This window comes from Aspergillus caelatus (assembly GCF_009193585.1).
Source record: "Aspergillus caelatus strain CBS 763.97 unplaced genomic scaffold BDV27scaffold_129, whole genome shotgun sequence".
In the NCBI taxonomy this organism is placed as follows: domain Eukaryota; kingdom Fungi; phylum Ascomycota; class Eurotiomycetes; order Eurotiales; family Aspergillaceae; genus Aspergillus; species Aspergillus caelatus.
This window is the reverse complement of record NW_022475392.1, coordinates 30611-48994: the sequence shown is the minus strand read 5'-3', so window position 1 is coordinate 48994 and position 18384 is coordinate 30611. Positions and strand designations below refer to the sequence as shown.

Here is an 18384-nt window from a genome sequence, read left to right as displayed (position 1 = left end):
CTCCTATCTCAGGCTTGAGTATTACCTAGAAGGGTATGTCAAAAGTGACGGGTCCTCCCGGCATCGCAAAAGCGCGCGTCTGTATCTTTCGTCATTATCGGAAGGTAGGCGTGTCTGCACGTAGTGCTGACCAATCAAAGAGAAGATTAGGCTTCACCGCCTCCTCGGATCACGACCGCTGTTCGTGTGTTTCCTCCCGCAGTCCCCGTACCAGAAAAAGTATTGAGAAACTTCCTGCTGCTTTTCCTCTTTTTTTCCCTTTTCCACTTTCACTAAGCTGTCAGGGTGACTTTTTTTAACTCTCTCTTGCCTTGTCCCTTATATCCCTCTGCTCGGCGAAGCTCTCCGACTGTCTCCCTCACCAATGAGGGCCTTTCGTCGAGCAGAGCTACTCAATCATGACGGATGTTCCAACCGGTGGCAGAATCGTGCCCGTAGTCAAGGCCCATCAGCATTACTCCATTAGTCCTGCCGATGAGGCCGTGGCCGACCAACGCCCCCCAACACAACAGCTCCCAACCCAACCACCACAACCGCAACAAGAAGACGATAGCGATGGACGTTCAAGTCAGAAGCTACCACCCCAGTCGCAGGCGAAATCGTCAAAAAGCACGCGCAGCAAGAATGTGGAGACGGAATGCCTGGAGCTTCCGTGTCTCAACAAACTAGGGCTCTATGCTCTTCCTACAGAGGGCGATGGTAAAACTTCCTTGCCATTGGACTTTCAATTCATATAATATATACTGTTGCCATCGCAATGGGGATCGTATACTTTGGAATTTCCTGACGTCTCTAACGGTGACTTGTAGGCAATTGCTTATATTACGCCCTCTCTGACCAACTATATGGAGATTTCACTCATGCCGACGAGATCCGTGTCCGTCTCGCAGATCACATCGCTGCCAATAAAGATTACTTTATGAATTTTATAGCCGCCGTTGGTGGAGAGCGCAGAGCGCCCAGGCGAGCGGCAGCGTCGGCGGCTCGATATTCTTACTGTTCCTCCTCCTCAGCCAGTCCCGCGCCTCCGTCTTCCAAGGATAAAGAGCGGAGCTTTGATTCCAAGGTGGCGGAGTCTCGGAAAAAGGGCGTTTGGGGAGGAGCAGAAGAGATCCAGGCATTTTGCCAGTCGTATAAAAGGGATGTCAATGTCTACACGATGTATGGCATTCAGAACTTCCGCGACGTTCATGCTTCAGATGACGAAGAGAGGGAAGCCGTGCATATTGCATTTCATGTAAGGCATTGATCTTGTTCCTTATGGTATCGTTCTCTGATTTGTATAGGATTTCCACCATTATTCTTCTGTACGGCATACGGAAGGCCCCCACACTGGCTTGCCGTGTATACCCAGAGCTGAGCAGACAGTCCACAAAGAAGCGTCGACGACTGGACCCACTGTCGTAGATATGGCTAGCCCATGGAAAATATCGGCCATCCAGGAGGGTCTTGGTGGCAAGTATGACCGGGACACCATCGTAGGAATGCTTCAACAATGTCGCGGTAACATCGACAGGGCATTCGAGAATCTACTTGGCGAAGATACTAGTGCACACCCGGCAGAGACTTCTGCTTCTAAAGCCATCATGAAATCTCGCCTTCAACAACCGTCCTCACGGTCTTCGTCTCCCTTCAGCACCGGTAGCAAGCGCTCCGCAGATGAGAGTGAACTTGAGGATAACCCTCAACCGGTTATGCGGGGTAACCGAGCCAGAGATCAAAAACGGCGTATCCTTCCTGATGTAACGGTTGGGATTGCCTTCCGAGACGATCAGAATGACCTTGTTTCCTTGCGGTTACGAGTCAGCCCGGATGCGGTCGCAGAAAAGGCAATGACTGCAGAAACCCCTAGCCAGACAGAAAGTGACTCCTTCGAGTCAGGATCGGGATCCGACAGAAGTGGAGACCTAGAGAAAGACAAGAAGTCCAGGATTAAGCAGAAACCAGCTTCTAGCGAGCCCGCCACCCAGAAGAACGAACCAAAGGAAGAGCCGAAGCCACGGCGGAGCCAACGTCTCACCAAGAGTCGGAACGCTCCAAAACCTGTATAGGGTCTGTGTGCTTCTCGCTTAATCATTCTTTCTGATCTTCTGGATCAAATTCGTATTATGCTATGACCGTAACGACACTGATATCCACACTTGGCTTCGACCATGTTTACTGGGCTTTCATAATAAGCACGTTGGGCGTTTTTGCCGCTTTGGTTAAGAGAGTCGGCTATCTATTTCCTATTAACGACTGAGCGGGTTTTGCTTCCATTTTTCTCCGATATCTACCCACACAATTTCACACTACCTATCTGCGATAGTCAGCCACGATTTCACCACTCGAGCATACGATATTTCTTGACGAGGCGTTGTTGGGGGGTTTTGCATTCATCTTGGTCTTGCATTGGGTTTGCGCGTGAAACAAAAAAGAACTTCCTTTTCTCAGTTCGGCGGTCTTCTCTGATTTGGGTTTCTTATTTCATGCATGCAGGACTGAAAGATCTGTACAGCCATAAAAATCATGAACAGGTTGCATCTTGGGGCGGTGAAGAATCTTTTCTACGCTTTTTTTTCCTTTTCTATCTTACCACTTTTCGGATTTCCTAGACGATTCGAGTTTCCTGGGACCATGTCAGACGGGATTGGTCAATTTTAAACATGCCATCAATTTCATTGACATAGATCTTTGAATGATTGATAGCTCGGGTAGACGAGCTTTTACTTGAATACATCATCGAATACCTTGGTTTACTTCCCATATTCATGAAACATCGTAGAAACACTCGTGCTTAGGGTATGTCTAGGAATCATTCGGTACAACACAGTGATATAAGGAACTGTAATATAGATGCTCCCATATCAAATCAATCATAATTATTGGTATTTTGGTGTTTTGGATTCCAAGAGCTAGACCAGCCAGCCGCTCACCGAGGAACTATGCCGATGAATGAAGACTTTACAGACCTTGAACTTCGAGTTCAAACGTAGTACATTAAGACTAGTAAATACAGATCGCTAGGATATATTGTACAATATATATTCACAAGACTGAGAAAATGAAAACACAAGAGAAAATAAATGAAAGTGGAAGTCGAAGAGAATGAGGATAGTAGATATATGTTTGAAAAGCTGACGTGACGATATTCATATATACATTACATTGTACTTAATATGAGAAAGAAAGAAAGAAAGAAAGAAAGAAAGAAGAAAGAAGAAAGATTGCTGCTTGTCATGAGAAGGGTATATGTAATCTATCGTCGAAGAATTTAAGAATAAATCGTCACAAGAACGAAGGGTGCTGAAAAGACTTGCAGGGGAAGGCCTTATCTTCCCACCAGAGCACGATCATCAGTGTCCTGACGATCTTGCGTATTGACATGGGCCCTGCCCATGGGCATGAGGTTGGATGTCGTGATTATTTGCAGACATAGCGGTGTGTCTAGCATCATGATCGTAATGCGCAGTAGACGGATGTTCGGTCGGAGCCGTGGAAAACTCTTTAATATTCGGTTCCCTTGGTTGGGAACTAGCTCAGAACCGTGCGTGGGTTGGTTCTGGCTTGGGTGGAGCGTCCAGCGAGTGGAATTTCGGATCGACTCTTTTCAACCTCCGAAGCGATTGTTCATAAGGATAGTGTAGATATTCTTTGTTCCGTCTCAACGAATGGACTTTCGGCTGAATGCGGGATCTGGTCGAAGCCGAACACCAGGAGAATAACAGAGGTTATACAGTTCGTCGACGTAAGTGTTGAAAGCCATTTCACCGGCAACAACAGTCGTCTGTGAAGCATGTCTTCCCAATGTGGGTTCAAAGGCCGGTTCGGCCAACTTAGCGACATCCACTTTGACTTCTTTACGGACCATGATCTCAGGCGTGAGAGTGTTGTCGGAGAGAGACTCTTGCGAGTCAGTCTTGAGCATTGAATCGGGCAGTTTGCGGGGGTTCCAGAAGCGAATCTTGGAGCGTATGGAGTCAGTAAAGTCGGAGTCTGTGGATGAGATTGGGCGAGTCTTTGAGTATAAAAGGTCTTCGCTGAGTTCTTTAGCGAAACCGTCACTCTCGCTGAGGCCATCGTTCGTCTGCTGCTGTACGCGGAAAAGACGGAGAGGGGTAAAGTTGTAGTCTGGGTTTGAGATTTGTGTATCTAGAGATCCTACCACGCAGAATGGCAGGAGGATGCAGTTCTGTCCATCTGAGATCCTATTGATACGGCAGGGAGCGATGAGGGGCCGAGCGGAGAATTTAGATGCTAGGTTGACATCCGGCGGAAGAGAAGAAGAAAGAGCCGTTATCGCGTGGATTAGCTGCTCGCGGAATTCGTCGATATCCTTGTAGGCTCGCGCATTTTCCGATTTCAACCAATTTAGGCAAGTTGACATGGTCCACCCTTCCATATGTGCTATCATTTCCAGATGTTTAATTTGGAGACGCTTAGTCGATAAAGTCGACGATGGTAAGGGGTTGCCGGTACCCTTGGCAGTCAACACTTCGAAATGGTCATGGATCGTAGGGCGCATGATAAACGAGATAAGGTGGACTCCGGGTTCGAATATACGGTGTGACGATGCGTAGTCTCTCATGTCCTTGAGATGGGTTCCCAAGCTTAAGGCAGGCACGTGAATCCGACGAGACAAGATGGAGGTAACGTTTTCAATGGTTGTAAATCGGAAACCTGCTGCTGCCATACGGCTAGCTTCGTGTTTCTTCAGTTGACGCACTGTGAACAAGAGTTGACCTTTTCCTGCGCGTATCATCGAGTACCCCATCGCACGGGAGAAGCGCGACGATGGAGTAGACGTTGCCAAAACGTGGTCATATAGCATTCCCATATCCTGTAACGGCTGTCGAACTTCATCGGCCAGGTCCTGGGCGGTCACACAAAAGTGGCGTTTGAATAGATCATCGAAGTGCGGTTGCAATTCAGCCTCTTGGTCCGAGACAACTCCCTTGGAGATATAATGCGCCAATGTGGCTTCATCTGACTCTATTCGGCCTCTCATGAGGGGCACAGCGTCTCTCACTAGTTTCCAGTTTCTACTCGCTCGAACAGCCCAGAGGAAAGCAGGGTGCGTCCGCGTAAGATCGTCTTCATTAAATGTCTAAAGAGGAAGTATACTGGTTAGTGATGGCCAGAAAACCGCACCGAGGATCATCGAAAAACAACTTACCCTGCCAATGTACCGGTCAACGATCTTCCGGCTTGGAAGTAATGCATGTGGTGTGACCATGATCCGACCTTCGGAGTCGAAGAAAGCACAGGTCAAGACCAGCTGCTGGGCTTGTGCTCTGAGCTTCCTGCGGTGTCCACCAGCAACTATGGCACATGCGGACAGCACACCACAAGCAACGCATGCCTGTATAATGTCAGTTAATTAGAACCATGCGGTCGAAAACCCTAGGAAACTAACCAAGACAGCACAGATAATCACAGTCTGGGTGCGAGAAAGCTGGCCACCCTTTTTGACAGACCGATCATGACTTCGGTACGACGTTCCCACTGCAGCCGTCCAGTGCATACCGGAAACAGCTGCAGCCAGCAAGCACCCACATATGCCTCGTCTCCACCAGCTATCCGTCCAGGTAGCTCTCCATCGAAAAAAGATGCTCAAAGCGGTAGTACTAGCGAAGACGGCGATGACGGCCGAGCCGGCTACATTGGCAGCTCGATAGGAGCATTGATAGTTAGCAATCCCCAGCTGCCCAATATAATGCATACCGCAGACCGATGAGCCAGTCAGCACGCCTCCCGCCATGATTCGGATATACCCAGCTTTCTCACTTGTGCCGATAGCGTAGAAAGCGGCGAGAAGAACAACCACTGGCAAGACAAATGAGACACCTGTGAAAGTCATGCTGTAAAGGATCTGGATGTCTGGTTCCCCGTTGCCAAGAACAATCGCTCGGTTCCCAATGAAATGCATACACCATATACCAACACCTCCCATGGCTACCGAAGAGGTGAGCAATAGGTACCTATGAAGATTAGCAACCCGACATCATTCTCTTGTGCAAGACATCATGCTCGTACCAATTGTACAAACCGGCTCTCGCCGTCCTTCGATGGAGAAGTTCTAATGTTGTAGTGCATCCCATCATGCTGACCACGTAGGAAAGGAAAATAAACCCGGCCAGGTATGACACCCCGACGGGTGCCCTCTCGACAGGGGCGTCTGCATTCGACATTCTGCGAATGAGGACTATAGGGACACTGGAAGCACTTATGACTTCATTGATCGTGGGCACGATGTATAAAAAGAGAAATACTCAAGAGAGTTCACTGTAGGTGCATGTTTGGGATCACTGGGAAGTCTACATTCAAGAAAGGATACAGCAAATTTGGAAGTTAAGGCTGACGCATTGACAAATGCGATCACACATAGGGAAGGATCTTGCTATTATAACAATTAAACTCTAGCAGATACTCCACCACCGTTTCCTGTCCCTCGTGGGCGGCTCCATCAGTCCCAAGGTTACAACGTAGCGCGGGACAATAAAAGGAGGAATAAGCGAGGGCGTAGCTGGACATCGTATTTTGTCCCTCGGGTGTGTATGGGATCCGCTTTACATCCCTGTTAGTAAATGTACGTCAATTTAACAAGCGTAACTAAAGAGAAAACCTGGCCCGTGGACTTGGGCTCCTACCACGAGCTAAAGACATGGAGGCTTGGAAGATCCATAGCAATCAGCCGAAAAACGTGGAAATTCGCTGGATACCACTGAAACGATCGAGGGATCGGATCGTAGTTGGCTGGAAGGGAACGATGGGGCATAAACTCTGACGATTCAGGTCCCAACTACAAAAGCAAGGGCCTGGCCACGGTCTGATAAATTCAAGGCTATGGCCTATCAGCCACAACATGCTTCTTATTCTGTTTTTCTTGGTGGGGTTTTTCGTTTTTCTTTTCTTTTCTTTTTTCTTTTCTTTTTTTTCTTTAAATTTTTTCTTTTTCATCTCCCCCTCTTTCCTTCCTTGTGGGTAAACAAAGGTGGATGACAATATAATTGTAGTCTTGATATGGGTCCGAGTGGTAGGGACCGAAGGAGCCGATTGCTTCCAGGAAGATACGCTAACCATGGGTTCAGCTGCGCCGCCGCACCCAAAGGATTCGCTCTTCTCCGATTCGAACCTAGGATGCGACCCCTGGAGTAGCACTCGCTCTCGAGTCTCGGCGTGCTTGAGAGACAAGGCTCCACCAAAAAGATTTTTTTTTTTTTTTGGTGTTATTGCCCGAGATCTTTAGATTGTGTATACCCACTGCAACCTAGACACCGACACACCCGGTAGCTGATAAATCTAGGGCTTCAAGATTCGAGATCATACGTAACTGTTTCAAGGCTATATCCATTCGTAGTCATCCTCGGTCCGCAGAGGGCAACAAAACTCCGATGTAGTGGAGACCACAAGTCAAGAACAATATGAATCGATTAGGTTCATTCGCTGATTGGGTTGTTCATACCTGAAAGTTTGAAATGTTAGACTTGAGATAATCTCGCAAAACATAGTCTCGAGAGAACGTTAAGTGTCTGACTTGTTCGTAAGCTCGTGGTGTCGGCCAAAGCGCTTTTTAGACGAAGTTTAATGGGAAGGGTTCGCCGTGCATGAACAAGATCGGGCATGTTGTCTGGGTCGGAAGAGACAAAGAGTAATCAACCCAGAGCAGTGGATACTACCCAGGTAGTCATAAGCGTCTCGAGCCAATGGATGTAGGCACAGAGGGGACTGTTGTTGAGCAAAATTTCTTGTGAGGTCCACTGCGCTGGCTCGTGACTCGTGGATGATGGCCGATGCGATCGACGCTTATCCCGATTCGCACTGGGCCCGGCTTGACCGAAACATACGCGAGGGCGAGAAAAAAACCCAAGTTAATTGTTTCAATCTCTTTTCATTTGTCACGCCTCATATGTTACTTTCGTCTTGATTAATTGACTGAGAAATTAATCAATTGAGTGGGGTACACATACGAAAGTGTTCATATCAGATGTACCGCTTCAGAAAAGGGCCCTTATCGTTGATTCATACGCTAGAGACTCCAATGACCGTTTTTACATGTGCCTAGGGATCCTATGTATGTACTGTACCTGGAAGTGATGTACGTTCCTAGGTACTGTACCCCGTACCTGCGTAGGATTTTGTCCAATAGTACAGAGTTTACCCTAACCTCACCTTCAACCAATCGGTCCCTCCAGATCTCTTAAACCAGAGTTCGACTTTGTTTTTGCGGCGTCAGCCAGCCGGTCAACAATCTACTTCCGGAGTAGTGGCTCTGTATCCATTGTACATACCAGTTCTTGCAACAACGCGGCTTAAATTTGTTTCAACAATACACAATACCGACAAAGTGTCCTAATTCAGAAACCACCCGCCAGGTGCAAGTCCTTTAATCTATCCATTCAAGCTGAAAATTGCTAACAGTGGAACCGCAACCCGGGAAGTAAATCCTTGCATGGTGGAGATCTCGGCTTACACCGGCACTACGTATATAAAAGCATCGAATATTGCATGATGGTGGAGTGGAGCTTTGTTGTGACATTCGCTTTACATAGTAAACCCGTGGATCATGTGACACCTGCCCTAATCTATACTAGATAATAGGGATAGAGGCTTGGAGATAAATAGCTGAGTTGTAGACCTGTTAGATACTGTACTGTACTGATTCATTGCCGGAAGCGGTTCAAAATTGGGCTCCTTGATAAGGGTTAAAGGGTAGCACTTTTTATGTTAACTAGGATGAGCGCTTCAAGTAGGTAGCGCTAAGTAAAAGGCAGATATTCGGCTTATAATTATTTGGGGATTTACTTGGCCGATATAACCGAAGGGGATGGCTAGCCCATTAACTTAATATCATGAGTCCCGTCTGTAGTTCGTGGCTGATGCTCTCGTTGCATCCGGCATTCTCATCCCCTTACATTTGCATCCATGCATTTCCCCACCCTCTGCAAGTAATAATCCTGCATTACTTATTTCCACGAAGCGCATATGCGACATTATACTATCAAAGGTCCATTCCAACATCGTATTGTGTGCATAACTTATACAGACTTATATATAAACACCGAAATGGGGGAAGATCCGGTATTTGAACCAAGAGTACGGTGACTAGGAGTATAGAATAGCCACTATTGTCTGTTAAATAACCCTTAACAATATTTTCACTGCAATACATAGGTCATTGATTTTTGAGGTAAACGTGAAGCGGACGCCCAGCTCTCTATATTGGAAATTCTCACTAGCCCCGACTGCTATTCTAGAATGGTACGTACACAGCAGTAGTATGTTATGATCCATTAATTCGGTTCATTAAAGCCGAACACTTCAGCTTCGGGTAGACAAAGCATCTTATAGCCCCTTATGGAGGCAGCGCGATGAAAGATCACTGAACCCACTCCCCAACCCACTTCTGGATCCATTCCGGCTTGACAGCCTCCACGGCTTGCAATTTCCCACTGCGCTGCGCAGTGAGCTGCGTATCCAGCACGTTATCCCGCGTAGGGTTGGACATGATATCCTCGAAGAATTCAAGCAGCTTGACGGCAGGGTTCTTAGCTACGTGCGCCTGCAGCTCCTCTTCGCTAAGGACCTTGCCGCCAGCGCCAGCTGTCTCGATGTCCTGCCGGATGCGCTGGACCCAGGCTCGGAAGGGAATAATCTCAGCTGATTTCCCGGACGTTTTGAGGAGAGCATCTGCCACGATGGGCCGGATTGCTTCCCAGGTCAGGGGGTGCAGGTTCACCGGATGAAAGACATTGACAGAGTCGTTGGCTGTCTTGTTCTTGTTTAGAGCTAGGTCGATTAATATTTCGGCCAAAAGGTCAATTGGTACCCAGTCAATGCGGCCGAGAGCCGGCCCGAGGGTGTCGGGGAGAGCACCAACGTGCAGGGAGCTCAGGACGAGACTGGGAAACCACTCTGTCTTATTCCACAAGCCACGAGACCGCACGGGGCCCGCGATCTGGCCTACACGGGCGAAAGAAGCATGCAAAGAGCTCTGTTTGGCAGCCTGGGCGAGAAGGTGTTCTGCGAGGTATTTGCTGTTGGCGTAGCCGTTGGGGGCCGGGGTGGTAGTCGTGATCAATTCCTCCGGAGTCAAGCCCGTGTCAGTGCGGTGACCCATGGTGGAGCTGATAGAAGAGATGAAGAAAAGATGCGGGGACTGAGTGGCGTTGCGGATGAAGTTGATCAAATTCACCATTCCCACCAAGCTAGGCCTAAAGGACGCCAGAGAGAGATTGAAATTAACAGCCCAGGCATTGTGGATCACGAGGGTGACTGTTGACTGCAGCATCTGAAGAATATCGGACTGGAGCCCAAAATCCGGCTGCGAGAGATCTGCAGACCAAAAGCTCACGCGCGATGTATCTGAGTTTAAATTGTATGCTTCGCTCTTCTTACGTTGCACGTCAATCGCATTATCCTTCCTATTAAGACAATGTATATGCTCCACCCTTGGATTCCTTAAGAGTGTGTCAAGCATGTAGGTTCCTAGATTGCCCGTCGAGCCAGTGAGTAAAACAGTATGGGCCTTGGGGGTTTCAGTATGAGCGGTGCCGGTGGCCAGCTGTCCGATGAGTTCCTGCAGCAGCTGGTCTCGATCTTGTAATTGGGCCTCCTTCTGAGCTTCTCTGGACGCCTCCTGGTGGTGCTGAAGGTGTAGTACCGCTTGCGTCAGATCCATCACCGTTGGATAGAGATAGATCAGGTTTGGGGTGAGGGTAGGAGAGTCAAGCCCACGCTTAAAAATGCGAGTGGCAGTGATTGTTTGCAGGGAGTCCAGCCCGAAACTGAACCAATTCTCCGTATCCGTCAGCTTGTTCGCATTCCACCCAGTGATGGCAAGGATGGATTGCCGGATATAGTCAGAGATAAGCTTAGGATCCTCCGTGCATCCTGGTCCAGACTGATCACTATCGTCTTGTGCCAGCTTGTCCGCATCGATATACAGGGCATCCAACTCCGGAGCGTACTGCGCCAGCGTGCCGGCTCGTTGGATGGTTCCCTTACCGGCGCGAAGCATGGGCTTATCGGGCGTCGTGAACAGAATATGAGTCTTGGCCACACGCGCATGTGCGGGACAAACAGCATTAGCTTGTTCAATGCTGGGCCAAATCTTTTCAATCATCGCAGCGCGTTCGCTTACGCTGAGATTCTTCCCGTTCACTTCTACTAGCAGAGAGGCTTGGAAGCGCTGTGACCCGGCAACGAGCGCTGCAGCCACATCTGGATTACACGCAATGATGTGCTGTTCCATTGACACTGGATTGGTTTTCTCGCCATTGAGGAAGACGATCACGTCGTCCGCACGAGCGCACCAGCGCCAGAGGTCAGGCTTAGCGGGATCCGGATGTCGCACGAACAGGTCTGAAGTGTGATATTCCTGTAAATCAGGGAAAAGCGTAAAAGGAAACTGATAACGCTCACGTTCAGGGTTTCGGGCTATAACCATCTCGTACTCCTCCCCGGCGATGTTACGGAGTTCGACTCCCATGCTGGGGTGGAAGTGGATATAGCGCCAGTCCTTAAGGGGATCACGACTGGTCTTGGAGTAGATGGAAGGGACCATCCCTACCTCAGACGCACCATACTGGTTCACCAACCTTATCTTGGCAGCTACTGTGTCACCGATCTGCTGAGGAAGGTCCCCTCCGCAGTAGATGAGATGTGTTAGATGTTTGCTACAATAGTCCAGGAGATCCGGGCTCTGTGCCAGTTCCTGGACGATCGACGGCACGATCAAGGCAGTCTCGAAGGGGGTACGTTTTCTTGCGTCGACCAGGGCGGCTGCAGTGGGAAGACCGCCGGATGTTGGCAAGATCAGACTGATGCCGACAGCCAAGACGATGAAGTGTAGGTAGGCAAGACCGGCTGCCTTTTCAAATCATTAGATCATATGCACTAGCTTAAAGGGCATCAAAGAAGCTTACATGAAAGGGAGGCGGAACTAAATACATCCTCCTGGCCCGGTTCCAGTGGTCCAGGCTCTCATATCCTGCTGGGGGTTCCAGAACCACCACCTCCATATGTTTGCAAGCAGTATCGTGGGTCCAGAAAATCGGTTTTGGGATACCCGTCGAACCAGACGTGTGGCTAATTGGGTCAGCATTAGATGTGTCTGATGGATCTTATAAGGGACAGGGCATACAGAACAGCCAAAATCTCTGTGGCGGCTTCCGGATAAGTCTTCGGAAAGTTGAAATGGGGATATTCCTTGCTCACCAGCTCATCCACACTAGGGGCATCCAGAACATTTAGGGTGTATGCCTCTAGGATAGTTGTGATGGCTGGTGGTCTCGGCACGGGGCTAATCAGGGTGGTGCAGTTGAGCCGCTTGAACAGACTGCTATGAGCGACCACGCTATTCCGTGGTGAAGTGAGGAACATCTGGATAACCAGATTAACATTTACTTGTCATGGAAAGATGGCTCATCCCACTTACACAATATCCAGCTTTGACAGCGCCAAGCACCAAGGCTGGATATCGTAAGTCATTGGGCCCTACGTATGCGAGGATCTCCCCATGTCCCGGGCCCAGCTTTTCAGTTAACCACCAAGCGATACCATTGATGGCATTGGCTAGGGCTCTGAAGGTAATTGGGCAATATCCATCTTCGTAACTCATGGAGGAGATAGGGTATTTAGCATAGATAGTATCGGGCTTAACCTGAGCATAATGGTCAATGATGTTGGGGATGAGTTGCTTCCGAGGATCGAACGAGGATAGTTCTGGAGCAGTCATTGTAAGTAAGAAAAGATAACTAGTTGTAATACGCCCTAACTAAGAAATGAAGTGAACTCAACTTACTGTCAGAGAGCCTCTCGACCCTCGAGAACTATTTAAAGAAGAGACCGTGCTAGAGGCAGGCTAGGAGTCAGGGAACGAAGACTAGGCGCAACGCGGAAGGGATGCACTACATATCCATATAAAAAGAAATGATAAAACAACGCGGACCATATCAGCGCAAGCTCCACAGGAGGGACAGGGATAGGGGCTATCGTCTATAACCGATAAAAAGATCCGGTCAGCTGACAGGTGGAGAGCAGTGAATCTTGTGTGCTTTGTGGATACAGCAAATACTACAAGGCGTCGTGCTTATGGTTTTAAGTGGACTACTATATACTAGTACTAGCGTTGGGGCCGTACGCTTACCCTACCTACTAGATAAGTGCAGTTGCATATACTAGTTAAGTCTTAGCCCAACAGGTGTCTCTGAGAACAAAGCAATCAATGACTATTCCCGAGCAGAGCCGTCATTATCTTGAATATTTTAGCATCTTTCGAATTCTAGTATATGTACCAGGCTTTTGTGTGTATGCGTTTTATTCATTCTTTTTGTATGTATGTTATCAGTCATTCTTCTGTGGCAACAGTGGATCCCTTGCTGTGACAATCTGCTAACCACGGTTTTTAAAGCAGGATGACCGTTTATCATAATGTGCCTAACTTTTAAGTGTATGTAGTTCCGCCTTTATCCTATATATCAACGCAGTGGGTCAATTAATAATGACATTAGTCACTTGGTCTACTGAGAGCTTACTAGGCTAGATGAGTGGCTGATTGCCCTGTCTACTAAGGTAATGCCTTTATACCTGGATTAAGTATGAAATCCAAAATGACTTGAAGAGAAGTCGGATCTTGCTTGGAAATAGGAACCTGCTCAATATAGAATCTCAAGTACTTCCAGTACTATAGGATATGTAGTTCTATAAAGATAAAGGTTTGTAATCAGTCTTCAAGCTTACGTCTCTATTATATATCCCAGGGCCATGGGCGTGTAGAGATCTAAGCCCCCAAGTTCAACATAATATACCTATGCTCTATAACCATACGATGCCATTAGTTCTATCAACCAAATGTCCAGTTAACCACGACCAAGTGTCTCTGCCTCAGTATAGATCTGAGGGCATGTCTGTCATCACAGTGTTAATCACTTTATATTGTCTTAGGATCGCTGGTTCATAGAAGTCCCATTGATAATTCTGATATCCTACGTATCCAAATATTATATCAATGATAATGAGGGCCTTAACTGATCGACTTGAATGCGAGAAGATATGATGCCATTTCCTTTTTCTTAGTTCCTGTATCTTTCGCCAAGGTTCTGTCTAATTATAGTCACCTGGATGTGAAATGAATGAATGATCGACAGGATGGGGTTCAAAATAGACTATTCGAGCCTAAACAATTAAGTTTACACCCTAATGCACTGTTTGCTTAAAGTTGCCGCCTGTTAATCTTCTCCCATCTTTCCTCACTATTCACTGTACAGTGTACATGCACTAGCTGCTAAAAAAAGAATCCTATGAGACTAAAAAAAGGCTCGAGACATGGAATTGTCGTACAGTTTCGGTTGAACAGTTGGTTCTTTATCCCAGTTAATCAATATGCATGAAAGTGATATTACTTGACTTAGGGAAGTGGTTAAGAGCACGGGAGGCACAAGGAGAACAAGTTCAAGTTGTTGAATGACATTTTGGGAAGTAGGAGATTACGCTGTCTTGTCCATGGGGCTTCTATGAGTGGACAAACTGGCCCCGGACTTCCCCCTATGGCACGATAATGAAACCAGATCAATTGGCAACCGAACCGGAACATATCGTCCTACCTGCCCTTTTCTCAAATAGCGATATTGGCTCAGCGACATATCAGGTGTCTGATCATGACACGTCTCTTTGTAAACTTCTGCTTCCAAGTCTGTTTAGCTGCTTTTCCACGAAACAGTCAAGCCTGTTCCCGTAGCTGCAAGATTTCTAAGAAGCCACGCATCATTCTTTCTGTTGCTCTGTTCATATCGCTTCAACTTCTGACTGACGACTACTTGCATGAAGGCTCTCCCTATATGTCAAGACGGACTGGCCCGAGAGTTAATTCAATCTTCGTGTGGGCGATGAAATACCATAAAAGCTTCTATCCCCACCATGTTGGCTACCAAGATCCCGTTCAAATTGAGATCCAATCTGACATACGCTATCTCTGGCGGGTTTAAAAGTTGCGTCTGGCCACCGCGCGGTGGATGACTGCTCGAGAAGCTCGCAGCTTGATTCTACTTTGGCTCATTCAAGAATTTTCTACGAAGGGGTTGCTTGTCCATGCCCCTCCGTGCACTTTACAGAACCTTTATTTGTACAGCAGATTTTGCAGAGATACCACAGATTTGTCTTCTGTTGAAGGTCGTGTGGAAGGCTCTATGGTTCTCCGGGACCCGTTATTCAGCGAGATGAGCAACGTGGACTAGCGTGTGACTGTCGAATACAAAGCTTTGGATCAAGAAGCTTGGCGACAGAGCTTCCTAAAGACGTCGGTTATTCTGCCAGTAACGTCATTGGTCTTACTGACTAGTCCAAGTATGCTGCGGGGGTACTCATATATGGATGTAACATCTTGCGCTATCGGATCGCACACTGTCAAGTAGTATTTTTGAATCCCCGGTCTATGGTGGCCGATGGTGTACTCGTTGGAACTGCCAGATTTCTGGACAAGTTGCTCCCTCACGCCAATCACTCGCAGGCGGTTCGGTAGTCTTCTCAATTATTATTGCGAATATAACCGACAAAATTTGAGCCCCGATAATGCCCAAGTAGTATTCGGCATATCCGGTGGTGGCGGCCGCCACTCGCCAAATATTTTGATTGAAAAGCCTCCTTTCAGCCAACTCGAGGTTAACAACATATCCGGTGACTCAGGGATACAAGGGTCCAGTCATGTGTATTTCAAGCAGTTATTCCTCAGATCAACCTCCCCGCAGGAAAGGACAGTGATTGTCGGTAGGGTATTGGTTGCAAAAATAGTCCACTGGTGTCACTAGCTCCCCGAGATGCAGAGATGGAAATTCACGTATCACTTCATCCTACTGCGTTGACTCGCTTCTCGCAGTAGAGCTACTACTAAGTCATTCGATCGCCAAGGATCCTAGGTAGAGAGATCCATAGTAGATATCTTAGCTGCTACGAGAAGTCAGCCCAAACATTCGCAGTAGAGTTGAAATTAAATATATGCGATTATATATGCGCTTTTCAGGCCTTTTCATGGTAGGTGATAATAGATATGCGAGTGAGCACTCCTAAAATACGTTCTTGTAGTGGAATTATGAACAGAACACAGCTCATAGACGAGTATCCAGACAAACCAGTCAATCAATCTCACATGCGACAATCTTGGACCAAATTATTAACTACCTACTACTCTCTATTGCGGTGGCAATATTAAGAATAGAGAGGGGCATGGCTATACCACGTTCAAACAGCGTCGGTTCATGACTCCGTCAGGTATACAATTACCAGCAAACAAAAGCGCGAAGTGCAAATCAACACAACACTATCAATGAACTACTCATTAAATCCAACAACAGCACAAAAGTAATACCGACATCCTACCATAAAAAGCTAACCGAGTGAGAAGACACAACCCTAAAAGGAAATGACATACAAGCATTTACTATTGGTTACTAAGTGTAAAACTAAATTCAACTCAGTATGTTGACCCTAACACTATTACCAGTAGGGGAATAAATTCTGGCTATCAGTTCTAAGAGTGTTTCTGTGCGTGGCATTTAAACGTGCATACTATGCATGAACATGCATGCAGCATGCATGCTGTACGTTGTCATGCTGCTAGTACTGGAGTGTATATGTGGAAGATTGATTGGTTGAATTGAGTTTCGGGATGATCACTGGCACTAGTAGTACTAGTAGCAAGATTATATATTCTACCTCTCTGGTATCCTATCTGGGGATTTGTTAATTGAGAGTACCTAGCTAGATTGTTCAAAAGTATTTGAGGGAACATATGTGCTATTTAACCTGCTACGTCCCACAACGATTCATTGTTTTTTCTGCCTATAGGGTTCGTTGGTGGCAGTGCGGGTCATTGTCTCTGTTTGCTGAGGTTTGAAATTATGTTCGAGTTGAAGTAGGCTATTTTTTTTCATGGTCCTATCTTCATCTTGAGCCTTCGTTGTTGGGAACTAGACCCCTGGTCTGCCGTTGTATATCAGAAGTCCTATACAGCGGGACACATGCCGATTCCCCTGTTCCGAACTAGAAGTCCTGGATTACATCACTCTGACAGCTTCTTGATCGTGATATGAGTTGTCACATGGGCTGAGTTTATGGCCACGATAGCGATACAGTTAAATACTTTGCCATCAGGGATGGATATAAATGATGGAGTCACATTCCCTTAGGGACTAACATGAAAAAGCAAATGCCACACACAACCCCAGGTCAATCATTGATTATGCGATCAGGTCCTTGATACCGGCCTCGAGGGCAGGGGGGTTGGCGCCAACGACATCAGACACCTTCTTGCCATCTTTGTACAAAATGAAAGTAGGCATGGCGCGGACACCAAGATCGGCAGCGACTGTAGAGAGTTCGTCGACATCGATCTTGTAGAACTTGGCCTTAGGGTAGTTCTTGCTGAACTCCTCGACCTTAGGGCCAATGGCCTTGCAAGGACCGCACCACTCGGCGAAGCAGTCGACAACGACAAGGCCCGCGTCGGAGCTGAGAACCTTCGTGTCGAATTCCTCCTTGCTGTACGAACAGTTAGTGATATAGGTAACCGAGGGTGACGTAGGAAGAGAGACAGAGGGGCGTGGGAAACAAATTGTTGTTCGGTGTTCGTGCAAGAGAGTGGAGCCTTACCTCTTGATCTCCTGAACGTTGCCGCCAGCCATGGTGGATGAAGGTGTGAATCGAACGATGGGGGTAGAGGAAAAAGCTCGTCGAGTGAGATTGAAGTGCGTGCCAACGGACGGGCGAAGGGAGATAGTAGATGCGATTGCTCTGGAAGAGATCCTAACAGGAGAATGGGAGGAAAGACGAGCGGTGGATGATTTAAAACTAGGGAAGATATTAATTAGCTCCGGATGAGGGGCTGATAGAGGGGCACAAAACGAGAATTTAAATCCCGAAATGACGTTGTCGGTTGGCCTGAGGGTGCACGGGATGAATAATCATCACAGGGTTCCCCCTGTCGACACCGAATCCTCTCGGCCACCGTAGAAAGGACGCGGCTCATAGATGAGATTCTATGGATGGATAAAATTGCTTACCAAGTCACTCGCGAGACTCGCAGGAGACTATTAAATTGATTGGTCAAGCTAAAAGAATACATGTTTGGTTACAAATGCGTGGCAATGAGGTGGTTTGGTTGGTCACTCCTGAGTAGTAGGATGGGAGGATTCAATGGGCGGATGAGTGAGAAGACGCTTCTGGTTCTCCCGCTTCTGCAGGGCAAACATGCTTAAAGCGGCGGCCCGGAATGGCGTGCTCCCCGTCGCTTATCAATCAGGAATGGTCTGGATCGGCATTCGTTTTAGTACCTTAGGCATTAAACTAGTAGTACTTCGTACTAGGCATGTCTAAGAAAACACGGCAACCATACGAAAATGCTAGAAGAAA

The 18384-nt window shown here is 47.5% G+C and overlaps 4 protein-coding genes across 4 annotated transcripts; 1 reads left to right on the top strand and 3 right to left on the bottom strand.

Moving 5' to 3' along the window:
* Positions 1–266: 266 nt before the first annotated feature.
* BDV27DRAFT_130847 (OTU domain-containing protein) lies at positions 267–2738 on the top strand. Its single transcript, XM_032067506.1, has 3 exons — positions 267–699; positions 810–1237; positions 1287–2738. The coding sequence occupies exons 1-3, from the start codon at positions 399–401 to the stop codon at positions 2049–2051; spliced, it is 1494 nt and encodes a 497-aa protein (XP_031925940.1). The 5' UTR covers positions 267–398; the 3' UTR covers positions 2052–2738.
* A 905-nt stretch (positions 2739–3643) lies between these two features.
* BDV27DRAFT_159349 (MHYT domain-containing protein) lies at positions 3644–6170 on the bottom strand (the record flags this gene model as incomplete). The annotated part of the gene is made up of 4 exons (XM_032072853.1): positions 3644–5086; positions 5156–5341; positions 5396–5960; positions 6016–6170. The coding sequence occupies 4 exons, from the start codon at positions 6168–6170 to the stop codon at positions 3644–3646; spliced, it is 2349 nt and encodes a 782-aa protein (XP_031925939.1).
* A 3188-nt stretch (positions 6171–9358) lies between these two features.
* On the bottom strand, positions 9359–12718 carry BDV27DRAFT_159348 (uncharacterized protein; the record flags this gene model as incomplete). The annotated part of the gene is made up of 4 exons (XM_032072852.1): positions 9359–11851; positions 11907–12069; positions 12125–12363; positions 12419–12718. 4 exons carry the CDS (start codon positions 12716–12718, stop codon positions 9359–9361), a joined length of 3195 nt encoding a protein of 1064 aa, XP_031925938.1.
* Positions 12719–16699: 3981 nt separating this feature from the next.
* BDV27DRAFT_130838 (thioredoxin family protein) lies at positions 16700–18058 on the bottom strand. Its single transcript, XM_032067505.1, has 2 exons — positions 17626–18058; positions 16700–17514 (listed from the first exon to the last, which is right to left on the bottom strand). The coding sequence occupies exons 1-2, from the start codon at positions 17655–17657 to the stop codon at positions 17214–17216; spliced, it is 333 nt and encodes a 110-aa protein (XP_031925937.1). The 5' UTR covers positions 17658–18058; the 3' UTR covers positions 16700–17213.
* Positions 18059–18384: the final 326 nt, after the last annotated feature.

Bases quoted from the DNA above. Each gene is read 5' to 3' on its own strand.
- BDV27DRAFT_130847 (XM_032067506.1), top strand. From the start codon at position 399: ATGACGGATGTTCCAACCGGTGGCAGAATCGTGCCCGTAGTCAAGGCC. The intron at 700-809 runs GTAAAACTTCCT...GGTGACTTGTAG, and splicing joins TCTTCCTACAGAGGGCGATG to GCAATTGCTTATATTACGCC. The intron at 1,238-1,286 runs GTAAGGCATTGA...TGATTTGTATAG, and splicing joins CCGTGCATATTGCATTTCAT to GATTTCCACCATTATTCTTC.
- BDV27DRAFT_130838 (XM_032067505.1), bottom strand. From the start codon at position 17,657: ATGGCTGGCGGCAACGTTCAGGAGATCAAGAG. The intron at 17,515-17,625 runs GTAAGGCTCCAC...CTGTTCGTACAG, and splicing joins AACGTTCAGGAGATCAAGAG to CAAGGAGGAATTCGACACGA.